The 25,188-nt window shown below is 35.4% G+C and overlaps 1 protein-coding gene across 1 annotated transcript in view; it reads left to right on the top strand.

Annotated features, from left to right (window-relative positions):
- LOC306872019 (mitotic spindle assembly checkpoint protein MAD1-like) overlaps positions 1-25,188 on the top strand; it is a 72,038-nt gene that overhangs the window by 13,534 nt on the left and 33,316 nt on the right. Inside the window, exons 10-16 of the mRNA XM_079420333.1 lie at positions 536-622; positions 5,279-5,423; positions 9,809-9,949; positions 13,107-13,163; positions 13,432-13,523; positions 15,516-15,606; positions 21,514-21,718. Coding sequence (XP_079276459.1) covers positions 536-622; positions 5,279-5,423; positions 9,809-9,949; positions 13,107-13,163; positions 13,432-13,523; positions 15,516-15,606; positions 21,514-21,718 — 818 coding nt within the window. The remainder of the gene's footprint in view (positions 1-535; positions 623-5,278; positions 5,424-9,808; positions 9,950-13,106; positions 13,164-13,431; positions 13,524-15,515; positions 15,607-21,513; positions 21,719-25,188) is intronic.

Genomic DNA, 25,188 nt, shown 5'->3' with positions numbered 1-25,188 from the left:
CAGTAGGCGAGTATTACCCGGATGACCTACTACTTCCGCCCGAATTCTGTAGTAGGCATACGATGGACACTTTACTATCCCATGAGGCCACGGGAGAGGATATTCGTCATATTCGAAAAATGGCGGAAAGCGGCGACGCGGCTGTTTTCAAGTGCAAGTACCTCAAGGAAAAACGTTGTTCATTGTGGTTAAATTGCACTTGTTTAAAATAATCAAAGTAAACGGCTGACTTATTAAAGTTTAAACGTTGTAAATCGATGAGATGACTTCATGAACATGGCGGATGTAGTACGTCCGAATTCCATTCATACTACCCTCATTCATACTATATAGAACATACTTTTTTAACGGTCGAGAAGTACTTTTGAATTCAAATGTAGTACCTACACAAGTAGTATGCGATTTCGGACGCAGCCTAGGTTTTTATTGGAGTTTTCAGGCCCTTTTTGTGCCCTATTCATCTGGTGCTAGTAGATTTTATTTTTTAATGAAGTACCTGTCTCTCTCTTCTTACTTTCAAATTATTTTGTTGTAGGAAACCTGAGGATTTGTCCAGGGAGGTCATACAGATTCAAAAGCGAGAACTGAACCTGAAACAGCAGAACTACACACTCAATAGCAGGTAAATACACACATTCACATGCATTAAGATATAGATCACTGACTTTGAGGTAACACTTTATTTTGATAGTCCACTTTAGATATTCTACTAACAATAAGTAACTTTGCAAATACATGTCAACTAGCAGTCATTAAATTATTAATAGACTGTCTGCTTAATATCTTCAAACACTTTATTTTGATGGGTCCACAACATACTGACTATAAGATACTTTGCAAGTATATGTCAACTTATTCTACTAACCCTAAACCTAGCCTAACAGCCTACTCTGAGACTTAGTAGACATGTAGTTGCAAATTAATGAGAATTAGTTGACATTTAGTTGTAAAGTTACTTATAGTTAGTAGAATGTCTAAAGTGGATTATCAAAATAAAATGTAACCAAATTTGAGAATTTTATACTACAGTTCCAAAGTTATTTATTTAATGTCACAGTGCTGATTGTTGGTAAGAACTAGAGCAATTTCAGATTAAATATTTGATATAGTCGAGAGTGTAAGATTTGACGTCCTCCGTAACAATTGAGATGGACAGTCTCTATTGAACCTTCGCTCGTGAGCGACAGCTCTACTCCAGAGCGTGTGATCTGTCCCTCAAGTGATAGATTGGGACAGTCTCTCCCTCGCTATGTGGGTTCATGTCTGTTTTTGTGCTTAAAAATGTAATTATTTGACAAGGCCTCTAATGTGGGTCTCTCTTTATCCTGTGCAGTTCTTTCAAAGGCAGTAATGGGGTCTTTTCTTGAGTTTTGCCGGCCAGCATTAGCCGATCTCTTTGATGCTCTTTCAGTCTATCTATGGTCTCTCCCTCTCTCTAATTGTCAGACGGTAATTGGTCGATGGGAGTTGGTGCGTGTCGGCGCTGCACGGCTCGTCACTTGAGCAGTCAAGTCAAATGAAACTCTGACAATATCAGATCTCACTAATGAGCTGAGTGTTGAGATTGGGCTAATTATGAACTATGATGTCGTCTAAAACAGCTTTGCAAATTAATGAGTCTGCTGTCATTTCTTCAAATTCTTTATAGAAGAAGTTGGGGCTGTCTGGTTCTTTCCAAAAAAACTCCTCCTTTTTCTTGCTTACTTTTTAATATGTTTCTATCAGATATAGGCCTATTTTTTGCAAAGAAACTCACTTCCGGTGAGTGGAGGGTGTCTGTTGTGTGGAAAACAATACTTTTTGTGAACAATACTTTTTTTATGGTTCTTGTTGTTAATTTCAGACATTACTTGACGTAGGCTTGGATCAATGTCTTAACATTTTGGTTTCAAAACCATAATTGCCTGTGGTACCGCAGCAGTAATACCTCAACAAATACACTATTTTTGGTTGACAAATGCAATTAAACCAGGGGTGTCAATAGTTTTCAATAATTGTCAATAAATCACAGTTTACAGTTGTTGTTGTTTTTTTTATGCACTTGGAAAGCATGTAGCAGATGATGTGATTTTTGTAATTAACTTTATTAATATGCCATAATACTAACAGAACACAAGTAACTGTCACAATTTCACACATTTCACATTTTTACAAATGAAGTAGCTCATTTCATATTAATGAAATCTGAAAGTATGAAATCTGACAACAGTGGTGTCATATTTTGCATATATTGGGCATAATTTGCTGCTTATGCTCAAAATCCCTTTCAAGGAAAGCCAGTTCACTCTGTCAGCCATATTTGCATCAGCTCCAGGCAGATATTTCAGGCTTACAAGACCAATTTCTATCTATTTTAATGGGGAAAAACTCATATTTTGAATAACATATTTTCAGTCAGCAATCAAATCAAATTTTTTTTTATAGAAAAAAAAAAGTGGGTCCCAGGTTGGGTTTCTATAGAAGCTGCAGTGATGTGATGACTTTGCCAATTCGTGATTGGCTCTTTTATTTATATAGCCATCTGGAGTAGGGCAGGGCAGTATAGCTAAAAATTTGAATCTCAATATTTTTCCAAGTTTTGGTGATATTCAGTCATATAGGCCTATCATTATATTTTTGCATTTATATTTTTGCAAACAAATGTAAAAGGTGATTTGCACCCTAACAAAAAGGACATGATTTGGATAGAACAGCTTTTTTTATATAGTACATGCAAATTATTTACTGCAAAATCAGCACTAGTTAAAAAATGACTGTAATCACTTACTGCTTTTTGCTAAATGAATACATTTAAAAATCATATTTACCAAAATCAAATATGCAAAATAAAAACACAAAAATGACACCAAAAATGAGGTCTTTGTACAAATATTTTTGGTTGTTGCAACAACAAAGCGGTTTCTTTTTATTTTGCTGTGTTGCTAATATTCAATGTATTGCGCAGCCCTTCCCTTAGCCGCCATATAGTGTTGTAGTTTCCTCAATTCATAGCAATACATACGAGTGCACTGTCTTGGTATCTATACAGCCTTTGGCTCGAATTGCAGTATGCCTTTTAGCATGTCAGTTCCAAATTCACGTTTCTGCTTTCAATAGCCTTATTGAAGTTATCTTATTTGCAATCCTTGAACAGAATTACATGTATATTGACCTCCCCGCTCAATCTATATCTGTGTATATGAAAACTCGTGCTGATAGTACCCTATACAACCGTTTGCAAAGACTGCTGCACCATTAGTGAATGAGCCACGTTACTGCATGAAGGTCTGTTATCGTGATATCATGCATTTCCTGTTTTGTTGCCCATAAACACCATGTAAATAAACAAGGTTGTTTGATTTACATGTTGGATGCATGTTGGCAGGTCAATTTTTTCCTAAATGGGCTACGATACGCACCAGATGATAATCAGTATGGAGAATGTACCCTCAGCTGGTTTGGTGATAATTTTCAAACGTTTAAATAGAAATGCAGTGGCTGTGAATTATTACCTTAATGGAATATTGTGATGGACCGTAAAATCACCTTTTGTGTTATAATACAAGTGCTTATAAGTGCTTTACATACATGTGTTTGTGTGTGTTGGCGTGCATTCATGGGGTCCACTTGGTTGAATCAGGCTGCTACTCCTATTTTGAGAAACTGGGCCAACTAAATCAATTACCCTATTCCCTAACGAATAGAGGCAATTTGCATGATAAGCCTCAGTATGTGCTGAGGTCTTATTGATGGGAGACGAGTATGGTTTTGTGATTGGATTTTGTTGGTTTTGTGCATTATTGTCTTATTGACCCTCCATAGCAGGCCATGATGATTTTCATTACAGCTCAAATTGGGCTGGATAGTTAGCATCTGGAAGAGATGAGAGGAGTTAATCAATTTAGCTATGAGGACACACGCATACACGCATGCTGACTCGCTCTGTCAAACGCCGGCCCACACAAACTCACCCGCCCTCCTCCAACAAACAAATTTCCCTTGTCAACTACCTCCAGAAAGCACAATTACATCCACCCGTACTGTCTTAGCACTTTCTCTCCCTTTAATCCAGCAGATTCAAAGACTCGTGCACACACTTGATGCACATTTGATGGAATTGAACTCTTGCTGTGGGTAATTTCTCTCACTCTGCAAGGTCAAGTGGAAAAGTGCTCTCCCAGTCAAAGTCTATCTGTATCAAACATCCTTTCTTTATCTCCAGAAGACACATGCACACATAAACAAACAGCTTCTTCTCATATAAATAAGTGCTGCCATTTTGCTAACTTTTGATGTCCGTTATTGTGTCTTAACAGTGACACCGCTCAAGAACTGCACAACAGCAGTATCAAATACAGCAATATCGTAAATGCGAAAAGTGTAAAATTGCGCAAATTTTGGTACCTGGCAGCAGTTCGGTAAGTGTTAGAAATGCCGGATAATGAGATCAATCTTGCTAGATGCCCTGAATTAGCTGAAAAGCAGAGTTGTAGAAGTGAAATATGGAATTGCCTTGCGTATAGACATAATAGAAAAACGGTGAACCTGAAAAATGGTTATTACTTTTTCCTTGTTATATTGTCTATGGTTCTGCATCAGAGTATTATACTTGAAGTTGTGAAGAAGCATATTGTGAAGTACATCTGAGAGGAAAAATGTAAGGTGAGGATTTGGTTTCTATCCAGTGGATTTGGGCTTAATGGGGATATTACGTAGTCAAAAAATAAAATAAAAATGCACTATGTTTTGCTGTATGTTTTTATGAATATTTTTAGGAAAGCTACATTTAAATTACAGTTATGTTAATTTTACTTTTTAAAAATTATACATTCGTTTGAAAAGTGTATATCTTTAGCAAAAAACAATAATTTTACCTCACCTTGCAATATGTATATTAATATTTGGTAATACTTGTCTCAAATGACAATGTGAGTATTTGTTTAACTATACCAAAGTACACTACATCTGACTAGTTAGTTAGTGACAAGTTAAGCTAATTATTGTAATGAATATGGATTAATCACAATCAGATATGCACATTCATTTATCTTCAACAGGGGGTGTTTTCAGGGCTGTGTCTGGGAATTTTTTATGGCTCACTATCTTCCACATAACATTGTGCCATTTCCCAGAACGCCCCAGCAACAAAGAGCATATATTCAGCTGTGAACACTCAGAAAGCAGCTTTTATGTTATAAGGAAATGACCTTCCAGGATATAGAGGATGCAGTTCTTTGTGTTCTCCCCAGAGTTGCTCTATCCTAATGTTATTCTGCCGTTTTCTATCTGTCTCTTTCAGCATTCGCTCTGTGGAGAAGGCCCGCACTGAGCTCATGCCCGAGATTGCTCAACTACGAGCCAAAGCTCAAGAAGAACAGAAGAAACGGGAGAACCAGGATTCGCTTGTCCGTCGTCTGCAGAAGAGAGTCCTACTGCTCACCAAGGTAAAAAAAAAAAGAAAAAGAAACGTATAAATAAACATTCAGTTACTCAGTCTTGCCAAAACAAAAGTGTTCATACTTTGTAAACATACCATACATTTCAGAACCAAAGACTTTCTTCTCAGTGCAGAGTGGCTATTTCTCGCTAGAACAATAGATAGGTCAAATCCAAAATTTTATAACGCAAGTGTACTCGTGATATCAACAACTAAGAAAGTATTGTATCTTTATAACATTTAATAAAGTAGAACAATCATTTTCAGTCCTGTTATGGTAATATATGATATGCCAAAGTAACGTATTAGAATCATCTCTTTTGGATGCGCAGTAACACGGACCATCTAAACGTACTTTCTTAAAGGGATAGTTCACCAGAAAACTGCAAATTGTTATCATTTACTCACCGTCGTGTCATTCTAAACCTGTAAGACTTTTTTTCACCATTTGTCCCTCCACTGCATGCAGCCACAACCTTGATGCTCCAAAAAGTTCATAAGGACATCATAAAAAGAAATCCATATAAATAGAGCACTTAACCAATGAGAATTGTTCTCATGCATCTGAATTAAGCACTCAATTCAGATAGATTTGTAATATCTTTAAGAATTTTTGAAGCATTATGGTGTTCACACCAGACGCGAAGCGAATATGCGCATCGCGTCACTTGCTCTAGATTACTCACGGGATGTTTTTCGTGTCACTCGCGCAAATAAAAACACAGCACGATAAACCGTGGTGGAGATAACTACAATCATCGTTTTTTTTCTATCTGTTGTGAAAGTCCCAAATATGTCCTAAAAATAGAAAGCCAAACGCAAAACACCAGCATCCAGAGGAGGCTATTGATCCTGCATTAATGTTACATTTTACTACTGTATATAACGTAAACTGATATTATTTTTTATTATTGATAGTTGCAAATATCGCACGTCCATGGCAAACGCACCGCACATTTCGAGTCATTCACGTCGCCCGGCGCAAATTGCATTGACTTTGTATGTAATCTACTCGTGCGAATAATTACATTCACGTTTGGTGTGAACACACCATTACACTTTGTGGACTTTCAGTGGAGGGACAGAATTTCATTTTTGTTTTGAAGAAGAACTTCTGTAACGACAAGAGGGTGAGAAAATGACACGAAATGATGAAAATGATTTTAATTTTTGTTTGAACATAACCTTTAAGCGAGGGAAAATAGCCAAAATTCTGATATGACCCATTATCAACCTTGGTCTCATAGGCATTATGGACGGCTGTAACTCCTATAGAAATCTACAATGTGTCCTCCTTCCTGGCATGATGTTCTCTCTAAAGGCTAGGACAAGATTTAGATCAGTGCCTTATTGTATGCGAATAATACTCTTGTTCTTTTGTTTGTCAACAGCTTGGTAAACTTGTAATTAACAAAGGCTTCAATAAGCTCCTAAATAGGTGGTATTTGATTTAATGAGGTCAGTGTTTGAGTGTAATGATGTCCACACTGGTGACATTTAGAACATCCTCACCTCCAGCCTACCAGCCTGGAAGCTGCTCTAAACACACATGAAAATTAGAGCTGTCAGAACAAGTAATTAAAAGTAAAGATAAGCTAGCACGCTCCTATGTTTCTCTATTATTCAGTAGTTAATTACATTGGTGGTATGCTCAGTTAAATGCTTGTCCAGTGAAGTCAAATTTTTGTATAAGCTGTAATAGCATAGCTCAACTTTTCTACAAATCTAATTTCAAACAAAGCAATGTTTAGATGGGAGATAGAATTTAGTCAATTTTATCCCAATACAATTAATTGTATTTTAATCATTATCGCGCTTTGTGCTTCTCTCAATTAATGAAGAGTAATAGTCTTCATTATTGGCCTACTGGTTACTTTTTTTTTTTTTTTACATTTTTGTTATCTTGCCTTGCAAACAAGCTTTCATGTTTGGGGTTGCCAGATGTCAAGTGTTTAAATCCCCAAATCAGGGGATTTATTTTTTTCTTAAATGGATGTTTTCTGCCTAGTGTATTACTTAATCTTTACTAAACTTGGCAACCATTTGCACACACACACACACACACACACACACACACACACACACTGTTAAAAAAAGTGCAGATTATTTAAAAACAGAAAAATGTGTGTTTTAGATTTAGAAACTCTTTTAGAGTTTCACTGTAATGTTTTGCTCCAAAAAAAAAAAAAGTCTAATGCAGTCTATGTTCCTTCACGAGGCCGCTTGTGCTATTTACTGCAGTTAAATCTGCAAGCAAACCTTGTCAGTGACAAACTGTAATAAATCAAAACATGATTATTTTTAATAGATATTTTAATGGGAAAAAAAATGTTAGGATAATTTGGAACTATTGGAATTATTATTTTTTTTATTATTATATTATTAGGACTTGCACTGTTTTAGCTTTTGAGAGCTATTTATGGTTTTACCAGAAAAGACAGTGTTAATATTTAAGATAAAATAATAAATCGGGACACTAGATGAGGTAAACCCTGCATATCATTTGACGTTCTCTTGATTTGAGGTTACATAAACGTGCAATTATTCTGATTAAATTTAAAAATGTATATCTCAAATTAGAATAATTCATTAAAATCGTAATCGAGATTGTCTCATTAACAATTATCATGCAGCCATAGTCAGTTCAGTATTGTCCAAACTTTTGACATGTTCTGTTCGTGTTTACACGTGCAGAGTTTCACAGAACTAATATAATTGACATGCAAGAATCTGGAGGCTGTTTGTCACTAGCCTTTGACAACTTCAGCACTTCATGTGCTGCAAAACCAGGAACATGCATCGGTTGTCTTTAGAGCATATTAGATTAACAGTTTTCTAGCTATGATTAAAAGCCATGATAAAAAGGTTTTATTGTAGCATTGACCCAAGTTCTCTATTTAAATGAAGATCCATAGGGGTGGGGAAAAAAACTGCAGTGCGGCACAGATTTGTTTCCTTACTCACTCACCCACATAGATTCCCTCTCCGGCACAGAAACTCAGAGGCCGGTGCCAAAATAATAGAGTCCTAAATGAGAGTTTGCTATCTGTGAGACGAATGAGGTGAGTTTAAGATAACAGCAAGGGTGAATTTCATTACAATGGAAGCAGAAAAATAGCATTGGAAGCTGTATGTGTGTGAATATACTGATATGTACTGGTGTGTTGAACCCCTTAGGTGGTATAACTCATATTAAACCTGAACTGTTTTCATGACTTCAGGTAATAAAACGGATACCTCTTTGACCTTTAAAAAGTAGTGCAGAGATAAGAATAAAATCTTTCTTTCTTTCTTTCAACTTGTAATAAGTATGTCTGTGTATTTAATTCCAAAATTTATAGGGAGAAAGGACATTTAATGTATTACAGCAATGCACAATAATTTAAATACTTGTTTATATTTTATGATTTAAATGGTTAAAAGAAATGGTTTTATTACATGTTCATAAATTTAAAAAATATTGCATTGCATTCATAAGAATTACCTTTGGAAATAACGAATTACAAAAACTTAATGTCCACCCATTACATTGAGACCGTAGAGGAGAATTGTTCTATCATTTTTTTTTTTTTTTTAGATTTGCCCAAAAAAAATTCACATTGCACAAAAAAGAGGTGGAAGAAGTGTGATTCACTAATTTACTGCTATATCTGTATGGAAGCTTTGACGTCAGTCATATTGATATTTACATCAAATGAATTTAACTAAAGCTCCTCAAATGCATCATTAGCTTTTTCTTTAAAATGTTGTTAAAGGTCTTTTAGTGAAGGTTATTCGGCATTAACCTTTGTTGTTTGGGAGCACATATGGGCATGTGCCTGTCATAGCTTTTTTTTTTAATCTGTTGGGTTTTGTATTCTCAGTTCACACTCTGGATAATGAATCACAATGTTTTATTGATCCTGCTGGTTTCGGCTTTAGAGACTAGACTAGATTTAATTTCGGTTTAATCGACTCTAAAATGAGATATTTACACAGATGACTCGGACTCAGAAGGGAGCTCGTTCACCCCATTAATTCTCCTCTAATATTTCTTGCGTCTCTCCTCCTGTATTTAGAACGTTACAATGACATTACAACTGAAGCCTGCCAATTCAAATGTAGTACGTCGATTAGGTTGACCGGTAAAGCATGTGAATTAAGTTCAGTAATAAGTGAAACACAATCAAGCTGTTGTAATTAAATTTACATTAAGACAGTAAGCAGATTCTTTCATTTGGAAATGTTTTTTTTTTTACTTGCTCACCCGACAATGAAGATCAGCATCGTCCATTTATGATCCTGCAAGTGTTTCAGCTAGTTTTATATGCATGATATCTATATATTGTACTGACCCAGCTTGGCCTGAATTGAGTTCTGGAATTGAAACTTATGCTTTTGTATGTGGGTCAGGAGCGCGATGGAATGAGGGCCATATTAGAGTCGTACGACAGCGAGCTGGCCACAAGTGAATACTCCCCTCAGCTCATGCTCCGGGTCAAGGAGGCAGAGGACATGCTGCAGAAAGTCCAGACACACAATACAGAGATGGAGGTGAGAACTACATTACCCATAATGCACACTAAATCATTTGTTCAAAAGTACCTTTCAAAAAACAGTTCAGAACACTAATTCAGCGATTTATTATTATTTTTTTTTTTGTATTAATTTATTTTGCTTGCATTACTGCAACAATTTACATTTTCATTTTTTTTCTTTTTTCAATATCCAATATTTATTTATTTATTTTAAGGATATAATAGGCCTTTAGGTGTGAGTTATTCAGTTCAGCAATTTGTGTGGATAATTCTCATGGCATAAATTTAGGCATAAGCCCTCTTTACTGGTCTCATTAAAAACAATTTTGTGTTGCTGACGAGTTTTTGGTTCAAGGTCTGCATTTAAAGTCACACCAGAGGTGTTCAGCTAGGATTAGGACTTAGCTTTATGCATACCAGTCAAGTTGTTCCACACTAGGGATGTGCAGGTCTAGTCGACTAAACGGTACAGCTCCTACTAGTCGACACTGAAAACAATAGTCGATACGAGAAAAACAAAAACAAAAAAAAAACATGATGATTTTATCATTCAAATTACCATCATTTTAACGTTACATTTAAAACATTTTAAATAACAAGTTAAAATAAAACTTCAAAAAAATATTTAAATATTTTTAAAAGCGTATCTGGGCAGAAACTGCATTTTTTACCTCAGACCTCTTATGTGTTTTTTTCATGTCAGTTGCGGCGAGCTCAAAATGACCACGCGAAAGACCAGCAAAGTGTGGGATTTTTTTTTTATTAGGAGATGGAAAAGTTTTTATATTGTAGACATCCATCGATTAGTAATGAAAAAAATTGTGGCGCTGGTGGAAACAACAGGAGACCGTGCCGCGACTGAGAGCAGCTCGATGGTGTTTAGTGTCCCGCAGCAGGTGCGCAAGTGACTTCAGCGCAGCGGAATAGTTCTGTGTTCAAATGCACGCAATAGGCTAAAGCTTGCTGAAAAACCCCAGCAAACATAACCATGAATGTGTCTGCGGGAAATAGTAAGGAGATATTTGAATTATTTACTAATAAACTAATGTTTTCTGATTTTTTTATTTCGTTAAGTAATAATTTCAAGCTTTCTATAGATATATTTATCATGTCTGTGAGGCATGTATTCGCTCAGCTTCGGTTCATTTTTGTGAAGTGCTCCTGGCAGAAAGCACATCATGTTTGTTTTCTTTGTTTTATAAAAGAACTACCTTTTGTTGGTATTGTGAGTGCACACAAATACAAGTAGACCCTTTACAGGTCCAAATGATGTATTACTCTTACCTTTATCAAAAAAAAGATGGCGTAGGCTATTTTAATTTGTTTCCAGTGAAAACAATGCAAGGGTTTGCTGGTGTCTCCATGTCCTGCAGAGCGCGCTTTAGCTTCCACTCTCCACACAAACTCGGATATAGACTAGCTAGCGCACATTATTATTATAGCGCAGGTTTAATGTTTAAACATTGTTATATACTTGAACTGTTTTAGTATATCTATAGATTTTATTTTAGGCAAGTCGTGATGATATGAGAAGGGTAAATTGATCAAACATAGGCTATGATCAGCTCATGCTGCTGGCCGCTTGGTCGTTACTTAAAAAAAAAAAAAAAAAAAAAAAAACTTATAGGCTATTTAACGAACAAAAATGCTCCAAACGTTTTTCTAAATTAACTTATTAAAAAAACAAAACGAAATATAATAATTTTGCCATTACACACAAAACTGAACTATTTTAATAGCCGAAACAGTAGTACTGTAAACTGTTTTAGGAGAAGAGGGAAAAAAGACGGGCTCGGGTCGGACTCGGGCCGGTAATTCTGATAAGCTGTCGGACGTGGGCCGGGCTAGGGCCTAAATTTGAGGCCCGTGCAGGGCTCTATTGAGTGTATGCCCTTTATTTTTTTCTGTTTAACGACCGCCTAATATTAAATGATGATAACGCGAGGCAAGCATATGGCACAATCATGACCTATTTTTAGCAGAATTCATTGAGGGATTTGACCGTGTGATTCAAAGATTTAAATATTTCAAGTGTAGGCTGTTATATAGACACACGCACTTTTTTTTTTATTTTGCCATTTTTGGGGGGTTTCTAGCTTTTAGACTAGTCGACTAGTCGGATACAAAGCTTCCGTTTAAATGACAGTCAAATTAGTCGTAGCGCACATCCCTATTCCACACTGACTCAATCAATCATTTCTTTTTGAACCTTGCCTTCTACACAGAGGCGTTGTCAGGTTAGAATAGAAAAGGGTCTTGTCCAAACTGTTGCTATAAAATTAGAAGCATGCAATTCCCTAGAATATCATTACATGCTTAAACATTAAACATTGTACTCATGGAAATTGCTAAAGTAGTCAAACCTGTTCATTAGAAGGGGGTGACCCAGTACTTTTGCCAATGTAGCTCTTTTAATGGAGATGTTGCTTCTGGCCTGGTGTTTGTATTTCTGTGAATGACAGAATAGTTTCTCTAATGGGTGATAATTCACTTTTTAAGCTTTAATGGTAATTACATTCCTTCACATTAAGAATGCAAATGTCTTTAGTTTTTTATTATTTCCTAACTGCGTTTGACTTATAAATAATTGAATTAATTACATATGTTAATGCATTGACTTTGGATTGCATTGACTCGGCATTGATATTGGGAGGGAAAGATATAAATCCTCTGTCCATTTAGTGCAAAACAGTGTGGAAAACATGCCTTGATTACAGTAAACTTTTTAAATGTAAGGTACTTGGCCACAATGGACAAAATGATGATAAATATTGTTAAATATATTTTAGCTATATTGCCTAGCTCTATTGGCTAATATAGTTTTTTTCCTTAGATACATCAGCAGAAAGATCTGTCAGAAGCATCTAGTAATAAGTTATTGCGACATGTTATGAGACTAAAAACATTTATTAGGTGTTCATATTAGCTATATGGTTGATTTCATGTTATAAAATGTGTGGTTCAATTAATTTCAAGTTATGCTATGTTATAAAAAACAGTGTGCTGGTGTTATAAAAATTCTAGATCTCTACTCAAGCAGACTGGCCTGTCTGGAAGTTGCATCCAGATAACTTCCTTGACATTGATAGCACTCATGACTTTGTAATCAAGGACTTTATGGTTTAGTATCTAGGTTCTTGTTTTTATGGGAATAATCTGTTTCACTCTGATAGACTCAACTGTCTAAAGCCCAGGAGGAGGCAGGCACCTTCAAATTACAAGCTCAGATGGTAAGTCACATTCATCACCATGGGAACTTCCTTTTGGCATTTATATGATTGTCAGCTACCGTTCCGATCATAAATAATTGATTAAAATTTGTGCTATAATGCATGCAAGAAATGGAAAACCACATAAGGCAGAAGTCAAGATATTAGACAGAAATACAAAAATAACATTGCCGCTAGTCTGCAGGTGTTTCATTTGCTGGGATTTAAGGTAAATTATTGTTTTTGGCGTACAGTGCCAATCTTTTTTTTTTTTTTATAATTTGCTCAGGTGACTGCTGAACTTGAGGCACTGAAAGAGCAGCAGGTGTCTAATGCAGAGAAAAACACCTTAGCAACAGCGGAAGAAGTCAGCTCTCTCAGGTAACAGTGATATGTGAGAAATGAAATGTCATACTTGCGTCATACATTCCTGACCTGATCATATGGAAGCCTGTTTCTGTGTAAAATTAATAAATAAAATGAGTAATGAAGTCACATTGGTGATTTATTCATTGTGTGACGCATTTATTTTTTTATTTCATTTATTTATTTATTTTTTGTGGTTGAGACTTCCATACTGTAAAAAATGTTTTAAAAAAACTAAAGTTCTACTAACCAATGTAAAAAAAAAAGTAGCCTGAACAAAGAATTTTTAGTAGAAGTCAGTTAAAAAATTTTGTGAATCGAGCAAAAATACTCTAAACATGTCGATAGCAAAAGTTTTGTTTACCTTACTTAGATACTCAAGTATTTGTTCACAACATATCCAAAGGTTCTCCCAACTTTTCAAATTGAGTCCTCTGAACAAACAAATTTACATTGAACAATATTGCACAAGTTCCCAGCATGCATTGCAGCTTAAATTTTTTTGTTAATTATTATTAAAATATTATTGTTGTTTTAAATTTTACTTGCTTAATTTATGCCGCTGCTGTTGTCACTGTCACTTAGCTGTTATTTGGATCAGAGTTCATATTTTTACTGATTTTAAATTATTTTAAATTCTGTATATGTGCATCTCATTGCAACTTGTTTAATACATTTGTCTATCAGCATAAATGTTTGCCTTTAGTCTTAAGAGGTAAATACTACCCATATTATGTAAGCGTATTATTAAGAAAAATTTGCATTGCTAAATGCTAAAAAAAAAAAACTTTGGTTGCTCTGACAGATCATTTAACACTCAATAGACTGACTTTTAGTCATTAGATGAACTAAAGTTTTTAAGTTGTTGGTTGCAAGTTGAGTTAACTTAAGTTGAAAAAGGATAGGTTGCCTTATTTTTTATTTTTTTTGAGTTATTCAACTTTTTTTTTAGATAACCAATATACAACCAACAGTCGCTACCATTCATGTTGCTGAAAATAGCCAGCTCTTATTGAAATTTTCATGCCACTTTGTCACTGTAAGTCACTGGCATTGTGAACTGAGCTTTAGACTGAGAGAAACTGAAGTCTGTGGGTTTTTTTCATGGCCTGTTGCATTGCCTAATTACTATGGAAATGTGATTATCCTACATTAGCTTTTGTGGCCTTGCTTGAAAAGTGAGCTTTCATTCAGTGCCTACTTTCTCCTTTTTCCTCTTTCTTTTTGATCCTGTAATTATTCTCTATAGAATTTCATTTAATCACTCCTGGAACCATTTCACTAAGCCGTTTACACCTTAATTGAATATTTGTTGTACTGAATACAAGTCCAAGACCCCACATTGTAATCTTCAAAACCAAAACTAAACCAACCTGAATGCTTACCAAATTACTTTGAGAAATTATACTGAATATTCATGAGTAAGAGTTCAAAAAGGTCTTATTAAATATCCGAAACCACTAGTGAAAATCCTTTTTTTTGTTTGTTTAATTGTAAGTTATTTTACAGGCGTAGCAATTTGAGTTAAAATGTGCAAATTGATATTGAATATTAACTGTAATTTCAGAATTTCATAGTATTTGATATGTCCTTTTGCTCATGATTTGTCTCACATTTATTTGATTACAAAAATGGAACGCTCTTAAAATTTTTAAGTAGTTAATTTAACACCAGAAAATTCTAAATTAAATAGATTTTAATTAATGACTATTTATGTACTATTAAGTAATTTGATTTTGAATCCCAAATTGTCAGTGTGGTCTCAGAATTTTGAACCCCACTTATTTATAGAATGTTTTACTCAAACTTCTGAACCTGTTGTGTTTACCTTTATTTACCTCTTCATGGTGGAACATTATTATTGTTGTTATGGCCGTGTTCCTCCATGCTTTTCTGAAAAACGGATGTTGAATATTTTTTAGATGTAAATTTTTGACAATGGTTTTTATTATGCTTGGACTAGAAATGACATTGTATATGTATAAGGGTATGTGTTTGTTTTTTCAGGCAGAAGATCGAGGAATTGGAGGCAGAACGTCAGCAGCTGGAAGAGAAAAACAACATTCTGGAGATGAGACTAGAGAGGCATAACCTCCAGGTGATACTTTCATTTTGTGCAAGATTTCTAGAACCTAAAACATGTTTACAGTAGGAGTGCAACAATAATATGAAGATTAATAGTAAAAAGAATTCACAACTAACTTCATTATTCATTAGTTGGATAAGTGCTCTGTGGCCATCTCTAGTGATAGGAATTTTGGAGAGCCTGTTAAGGATCGTGGGTTGTTGTTTCAGGTGCTTTGACAGTTTGCCTGTGCTGTTTAACAGCTTCATTGCTTATAAATGGAGTATTTTCTGGAGTCCATAGCCCTGTACGCAGACGGTCATTGAGCTCACGCTGAACTGTTACGTGAACCAGTAAACTTGTGACAGCTTCAACGATTACTGTATATTGGGATTAGGGGTGGGCGATATGGGAAAAATATCATATCACGATATTTTTTAGAAATATCACGATTTTATCACGATTCTTTGTCATGTTGGTTTTACTATTTTGGTTTTACAAGTTGTCTGAGCATTACAGCCAAACTAGAAAGACAAAGCCTTTCAAGGTAACAAAAAACAAAAAAAAAGACATATTTAGGCCAAAGTGGGCGAAGATAAAAATCTTTGTCATCATTTTATCTTTCTTATTAAAAAATAAGAACAAAGATACACATTACAAATACACATAATATACAAATAAAACAAACAGTGCTTTATTTTCAGGTACAATAGGTGTATTTAGCAGAGCATTCAATGAAATTGAATGAACAAATATAAAAATAAAACACTAGATAGACTGATTCCTAAAGCAACTGTATTCAAGTTTTTCAGTCAAGAATAGTGAGTGATTTTTTTTTTCTCTTTGCGTTTTGTTGTTTTGTTAACGTTAAATGAATAGTTCCCCCAAAAATAAATATTCTGTCATCTGTGTCAATTCTGTCATAATGTTTTATTTTTATACCATCATTTACTCAAGAGTTGTTTTAAACCTGAATGAGTTTCTTTCTTCTGCTGAACATAAATGCTATTTTGAAGAAGGTGGAAAACCAAACAGTTGCTGGTCCTCAGTGACTTTCATAGGATTTTTCTTTCCTACTATCAAAGTCAATGTAGACCAGCAACTGTTTGGTTTTCCACCTTCTTCAAAATATCTTATTTTGGGTTCAGCACAAGAAATGAATAGAGGTTTGGGACAACATGTGAGTGAGTAAATAATGACAGAAATTACATTTTAGGGTGAACTATCCCTTTAATGACAGTTGACAGCACGTTTAGTGTCCTGTCCCTTTAAGACCTGCACGCATCTAATATACAGGCACGCGTCTGTTTCTCTCTTAACTATTTACTTTTATTTTAGAGATAACCTACTGAGTCTGTATGTAAACCTTGTGTGTTTTGACAATATTAGCGCAAAAGATAAGTTAGTCGAGTAATCAGGCGCTGTTAGACGGGCTTTTTAGTGCGCGTGCTTCAGGTGTATCCGCTCAGAAAAAGCGCACTTCAGACCAGCGCATGAATTAAACATTTAACCATCAAGGCTTGTGTGCAAATAATGTACTTTTGCGATCGCGAATAAGTGCAGTGTCCTGTCAGAGTAACTCTACTGCTGTATGTCGTGTTGTACAGTATATAGAGACGGAGGCGCCAGAACTGTATTTAATGTGTGCTGTAGCACGATACTACGATATTTCTTCAAAAGCAGATCGTGGAGACATTTTTATCGTCCACGATCAAAAATCGTCATATCGCACACCCCTAATTGGGATAGCAGTATCCTCTTATTGTCGTGCCGTTTTGTAATTCATGCTGTTAATATAGTTCACTCCCAAATGAAAGTGTCATGATTTACTCACCCGCATGTTGCTCCAAACCTGTGTGTTCCAAATTTCTTTGTTCTGTTGAACACAAAATAATAGTTTGAATACAAACAGCTGCTGGCAGCCATTGACTTCCATAGTATGGAGAAAAAATCTTATGGAAGTCTATGGATACCGTCAACTGTTTGATTACCATCCTCCTCTTGTGCTCAGTAGAAGAAAGAAATTTAGTTCGGAGCATCATGAGGGTGAGTAAATGATGACAAGATTTTCATTTTTGGGTGAACCATCCCTTTAAGCAATCCACTGTAAAGTTCACTGTCATGGTTTAATGAAGTAATTAAGCAACACAGCTGTGGTTCTCAGTTCTGTCCATCACAAATAATATTGATCACAGTATTGGGAAATAATCCACAATTCTGATTTATCATAATCATGGGGCTCTAGTTTCTATTAAACTGAGATAGAGGGTATTTTAACATTGGAAAGAATTGCACATTTCACCTTTAAGCTTGGCTAATGGCCTCAGTGGTGGTTGATGATAGCTTGATGGTTAACAATCTGACCTGCATGATACAGACTGAAGGACATGCAATGATTTACCTCATAATTAGGCATGCTTTTAGCTAGCAAAAAGTGCATACTAGCAAGTCAGCTATCATAAGTTTTTAATTCTTTTTTTTTTATTGTAACGATTTCTATGTTGAGTGAAACAAGACCTGAACATTGCAGCATGAATTCGATATCTCGGCTTAGTGGTCATTATTCATAAATATTTGACTTTTGAATGCAATGATTGACCAATCTGATTAAAGTATTCCAGAGACTTGAGTAATAACTAAATGACTTGGGTTTATATTATCATCAAAGCTGATCAATTTTTACATGTAGGTGAGGTAATTTTGGTGATAAAGTATGTAGTTTATATTGAATATGATTTCTTCACAAAACTATTGTTTTTTTTTTTGTTGTTGTTTTTTTTTCAAACTCCCTCTTTTTCTTAAACCAACATGGGTTCATTGCTGGTCTAATTGTTAATTGGCAAATTATCTTTGGTAAAGCCATTTTGGGATGCAGTACTGAAAATGAATGTGCAATAGGCTTAGTTTGAGACTAGCTGTGTGTTTGTTTTTATGAGTGCGCAGTCTCACTTGTGTTTCCACAGTAACTCAAGAGTATGTGTTTCTTCTTAATTGCCGCTTGAGACCATATTGTGTGTTGCCTGCAAATCTCCACACCCACAAGTCCTCTTCAAATCACTTTTTCTATAATTTTCCTTTAGTCAGTTACGACCAAGTCCTGTTATTCCCTTTCCTTCCATCAACTTGGTGTTTCCACTTATAGGTGGAAGGTAAAAAATAAATAATTATCCTGATCAATGTATACTTGAAGTAAATCCTGGTCCTTGTAGTTCAACAAGGAGCTTTGATGGCTCTTCGCATATAATATGATTTTACCCAGTGGTGGCACATGTACTGTAGAAAATGACTCTGGGCATGCTGGGAATTGCCAGCTTTGAATATGCTTTTAAAGATATTAGTTTAATAATAGCACCGTGGTGTTTTTATTTATTTCTATTAGTCAATAAATAATGTAGAGGCACTTAGAGGAAACTCAGACTATAAGTCCTAGTGTTTAAATTTTGATGTTGTTTAGGTATGTGGTTGTGTATTGGTATACTATATTTATATTCTAGGGGTGGGGATTCCTGTCCTGTGTTGCAATAGAACATTGTAACTATTCTTTGAATTTAGATAGAATGCATTTTTTGGATAATCCAGTAAATTAAATTCTTCATCACATTTGATTTATTTTTTATTAGAAACTTGATGAAAACATATCAAAAGACATGATTCATTATTTGTATTATTCATACAAATGAATAAGCCTAAAATTAGTGCCAAAGTGACTTCATATATGTAATATGTGAACAAAATATCTAAAATGATATAGTTTAGGTTTTCTCATGGTAGGTTTATTTAATTTCCGTTTTGGCAAATACCTGAAAATTCCTGCTCTACTGTCCCACTTTAAAGGTGTTGGTTTGGCCTGTTATAGGCAACATTTAACCATTGTAGTCAGTGATGTAATGTGAAAATGTAAGGCCACGTCACTCTTCTGTCATTTTTGTGGCGCTGCTATATTTACCAGTGGCCTCCCATCCATTTATCCTTCCTTTTCACTTTCTGACTCGATGCGATCAGTGGGCTGAAATGCAGTCAGACATGCTCCATTAGACCTCAACACTGGCGCCAGCCCAAAACAAACAGAAAAGTCTGGAATTCAAGAGCTGCGTCACTCATTTCGTCCTGCTCTCAATCACTCAGTCTTCTTAATGTGCTTAGACTTTGGCCCTAATATTTATAGGCCTCTTCTAACCATTATCTATGACGCTTCAAGTGTCACAGTAAAAATAAGCGACTTCAGACAGGTAATAATACCCACCCACTCAGCACTTGTCATTTTGAAGAGGGTTTATTTTTGGCCCAAGGACTAACGTTTAATGGTTTTCATGGCTTTTTCTTATTGTTGTAGATGATTCATTCACGATTTAAGCTGTATAGCATTCATCTTGAAGGTTACAGAGATGTACATGTGGACTTCATAGTTGTACTATTGCGGTTGTCACAATGGCAGCATTTCAGTTGTCGATACCAGTAATGAAATTTTGCAGTCCTTGATTGCAAGAGTAATTGAATGCAATTTTAAAATGTATTCGTTAAATGTTTTTACTGAATTTAGTTTTAATTAGGTTTAATTAAAATGATTTCAAAAAAACATTTGACTTTGTACAAGAGTATAGATCATTGTGGCATGTCTGAGTTTGTTCATGTTATCCTTCTCCCCCAACTTATTGTGTAACACTTTAACAAAAGCTTAATCTTTCCTTTTTAGTAATTTTAGTTGTTTCTGTTCTCTCATCGCCTTCTGTTCTGCAGTTATGTCATCTGCTCCTTACCCCTCAGTCTCTATTCCTCTTCTCTGCCTCTCTGTCTTCAGCTCAGGGTGATGTAATTTGCTCAGTAATGAGATGTTCAGATCGAGGCATTATTCTTTGATGGGGCCCTTAATTCACCAGAAGGCTCAGTAATGGCTTTTAAACCCCTGAAGTTTTACACCCAAATGAAGAATCGTTCCAGAAGATAAAGCCTTTCGTTTCAGACAGGGATGAACTATCACTTCTTTGGTCCTTTTGTTTGGAGGGTAATTCGGATAAATGTATTTTTACGGTGTAAGAGCCTTCAAGCGAAATTGGACTTGATTTTAACCTCTCAGGTTAACTGGTTAGCTTTCATGAAACTCATTTTCTTTAAATGAGCTATTGGACCCACCTTAGTAATGTCTCTCACTTGAACTTATTTATTTCCAGATTTTATTAAAAAAATTTATTTCACTGTCATCATTTTGAGAGTTTATTTTATTTTATTGAAGAATTTTGATGCTTATGAAAGCAAAATACAATTCGAAGGAAATTATTTTCAGATTGGATGCATTTTAAGGATTGTAGAAAACAGCATGCTATGCTTCCAGACTTCTTTCATTTTGTCTTATTCACTTCAGTTTTAATGTTGATTTAAGTAATTCATCAACAATTACAATAGTTTAACATGCCAGAATTATTTAAAAGAATGGTAAGTACTTTTCAAAAATACAAACTCATTCATCCTTATTTTAATAAAATGTCAAAATTTTCTGACTCTCTTAACGTCTTTTTGTTTTTAAGTTCTAATGAATGTTTTGGCGTCTTTTTGGAGTTGACATGTTCACTGTCATAATTTTGAGTGTATTTTTGATTTGAATTTGTGTACTTATGCAAGCAAAATACAATTCAAAGGCACTGATTTTCAGATTGGATTTAATAATAAAAAAAAGCACGCTTTACAGACTTCTTTCGTTTTGTCGTTTCAGTTTCCTTTTTATTTATTTATTTTTCAATGTTGATTTCATTGATCAAAGTCTACATCAGTCAACAATTACAATGGTTTCACATGCCAAAATAGTTAAAAGAAATGGTAATATCTTTGCACTGAGGTGTATTGTCTGCACTCTTTTGTTCTTTTGAAGAATCTCATCAAAAGACTTTAAAATGTGAAATTTATGCTTTTTATTTTTTGGACCCTCTTATTTTTTCCATATATTAGGGAGACTATGATCCTGTCAAGACAAAGGTAATCCACCTTCAAATGAACCCCACCAGCTTAGCAAAGCAGCAGCGCACTGAAGAGGTGGAACAGCTGAGGGTGGAGTGTCAACGCTTGAGGGAACGACTCCGGAAAATTGAGGCAGGTGGTGGCATGACCACAGATGACACTACTCTCATCATCCCACCTTCACAGGAAATACTGGGTAAATGCCTTTTTACACAAGTGTTTGTGAAGTAGGGTGTTTTAATAGTCGGGTAGAGAAACAGTCCCTTTATCTGTATTTAATGGCATTGTTGACTTTTAATGTCCAGTTCATCACCAAAAGTTATAAACAATCCCTGCTTTTTATATCAGGTTCCCGGTGAATTCTCAGGGATGACAAAGGAATGAAAAATTATTTCATGATTTTCAGCTAGGTCAAAGCAAGCATTTTATGGTCTCAAGTTATGTGTAAGTAGCAGATCAAAAAGTAAATTTTATTAAGGAAATGCACAAATACATGTAGCATAGTAGTACATAGTACATGTAGCACCTTAAAGGGATAGTTCACCCACAAATAAAAAATTCTGTCAAAATTGACTCATCCTGAGGTTGTTTCAAAAGAAGATATTTTGAAAAACCAAACAATTGTTGGTCCCCATTAACTTCCATTGTAGGGAAAGAAATGCTATGGAAGTCAATGGGGCCAACAACTGTTTGATTATCAGCAGCCTTCAAAATATCTTTTTTTGTGTTCAACGTAAGAAATAAACTTATACAAGTTTGGAATAACATGAGGGTGAGTAATTAATGACAATATTTTCATTTTTGGGTGAACTATTCCTTTAAATACAAATTTGACACATTTGTATTTTGAATATAGCTTGACCATTTGACCGGATTGATAGCAAATGGATTTCCACCTCTGGAGATGGATATTACAACACAAGGATTGTGGGAAAAAGGTTCTTCCTAATTCCACATCCTGTGCTCATGATTTAGACATTTTATTTATATATATGTATATATGTGTGTGTGTGTATGTCCTTTTCAAAAAATTAGCATATTGTGATAAAGTTCATTATTTTCTGTAATGTACTGATAAACATTAGACTTTCATATATTTTAGATGCATTACAACACAACTGAAGTAGTTCAAGCCTTTTATTGTTTTAATATTGATGATTTTGGCATACAGCTCATGAAAACCCAAAATTCCTATCTCAAAAAATTAGCATATCATGAAAAGGTTCTCTAAACGAGCTATTAACCTAATCATCTGAATCAACTAATTAACTCTAAACACCTGCAAAAGATTCCTGAGGCTTTTAAAAACTCCCAGCCTGGTTCATTACTCAAAACCGCAATCATGGGTAAGACTGCCGACCTGACTGCTGTCCAGAAGGCCATCATTGACACCCTCAAGCAAGAGGGTAAGACGAATAGGCTGTTCCCAGAGTGCTGTATCAAGGCACCTCAGTGGGAAGTCTGTGGGAAGGAAAAAGTGTGGCAGAAAACGCAGCACAACGAGAAGAGGTGACCGGACCCTGAGGAAGATTGTGGAGAAGGACCGATTCCAGACCTTGGGGGACCTGCGGAAGCAGTGGACTGAGTCTGGAGTAGAAACATCCAGAGCCACCGTGTACAGGCGTGTGCAGGAAATGGGCTACAGGTGACGCATTCCCCAGGTCAAGCCACTTTTGAACAGAGAAGCAGCACTGGACTGTTGCTCAGTGGTCCAAAGTACTTTTTTCGGATGAAAGCAAATTTTGCATGTCATTCGGAAATCAAGGTGCCAGAGTCTGGAGGAAGACTGGGGAGAGGAAAATGCCAAAATGCCTGAAGTCCAGTGTCAAGTACCCACAGTCAGTGATGGTCTGGGGTGCCATGTCAGCTGCTGGTGTTGGTCCACTGTGTTTTATCAAGGGCAGGGTCAATGCAGCTAGCTATCAGGAGATTTTGGAGCACTTCATGCTTCCATCTGCTGAAAAGCTTTATGGAGATGATTTCATTTTTCAGCACGACCTGGCACCTGCTCACAGTGCCAAAACCACTGGTAAATGGTTTACTGACCATGGTATTACTGTGCTCAATTGGCCTGCCAACTCTCCTGACCTGAACCCCATAGAGAATCTGTGGGATATTGTGAAGAGAAAGTTGAGAGACGCAAGACCCAACACTCTGGATGAGCTTAAGGCCGCTATTGAAGCATCCTGGGCCTCCATAACACCTCAGCAGTGCCACAGGCTGATTGCCTCCATGCCACGCCGCATTGAAGCAGTCATTTCTGCAAAAGGATTCCCGACCAAGTATTGAGTGCATAACTGAACATAATTATTTGAAGGTTGACTTTTTTTGTATTAAAAACACTTTTCTTTTATTGGTCGGATGAAATATGCTAATGTTTTGAGATAGGAATTTTGGGTTTTCATGAGCTGTATGCCAAAATCATCAATATTAAAACAATAAAAGGCTTGAACTACTTCAGTTGTGTTGTAATGAATCTAAAATATATGAAAGTCTAATGTTTATCAGTACATTACAGAAAATAATGAACTTTATCACAATATGCAAATTTTTTGAAAAGGACCTGTATAGATAGATAGATAGATAGATAGATAGATAGCAGCTATCTATCTATCTATCTAGCCAGGGCTAAATGTTTAATTGGACTCGAGTGGAGTCTGCTGACGATCCATATTTCTTTGGGACTCATTTATTTACTTAATTTTCTCTCACCCTCTCTCTCTCTCTCTCTCTCTCTCTCTCTCTCTCTCTCTCTTTTTCTTTGGCCATCAATTCGAATGAGTTCTGAAGGAGGCAAGAGTCTAATTAGAACTCAGACCCATGAGTAAACAAACACCCTGAGATCTGCTTTTAAATTGGCCACTGCTGCTGTTTTTCTTTATCTTTTTTGCGATTCACTGTTCCTCCCTCATTTTATGACGTCGTTTTTCTCCCATCTCAAATGTTTGATTACGAGCTAATGTGTTTGCACAAATCTAGTTCAAAATCAGTGAATAAATGTGATTTTTGTGGCTTTGTTGCCTTTACAAATGATGAGAACAAGTTCTCTCAAGCACATAAACAGGTTTGTGGGTTTGTATGCTAACAATCTCAAACTCTTTTATAGAGGGAATTTATTTATTGATCAATTATTTACAGAGATTAGAAACCATTCAAGTTATGGAAACTGGAAATGAACGGAACTAATTTTTTTGTATGGCATATTTAACGGTTCATAAATTACTTTCAAAGTGTGTAATATTTACCATTACTGAAATTCAACTTGGGGCCTGTTTTTAACACATGCTCAGAGCATAAGAGTGTTTATATGTGTGTTTAAATGTTTGCTCATTACTAACACTGAGAAGATTGTGTATCCATATTTCCCTTTTGTGTACTAGCTTTAGGTAACAGGATTGGTTGTGCCATCTCTAACATTGCAAGCGGAGGATAAAAAAAAAATCAGGCCTGTGGCATTTATTTTGAAGAAATATAGGACAATAGAATAATAAATATTTTGTGTAGAATAAAGACAATTTGGTAACTTTGTGTGATTGCCAAACATCCTGTTATAAATATCCCTATCCATACGAAAGTTTAAAAAAAAAAAAAAGGTAGAAAATTTTTACCAATGTTATATGAGGAAAAACGCTATTCAATTCAGAAGAGATTAAAATCATAAAGTAA

The sequence above is a fragment of the Barbus barbus genome (assembly GCF_936440315.1).
Source record: "Barbus barbus genome assembly, chromosome: 7".
Classification (NCBI taxonomy): domain Eukaryota; kingdom Metazoa; phylum Chordata; class Actinopteri; order Cypriniformes; family Cyprinidae; genus Barbus; species Barbus barbus.
Note: the sequence above shows the minus strand (reverse complement) of the source record. Positions and strands in the feature narration are given on the sequence as shown.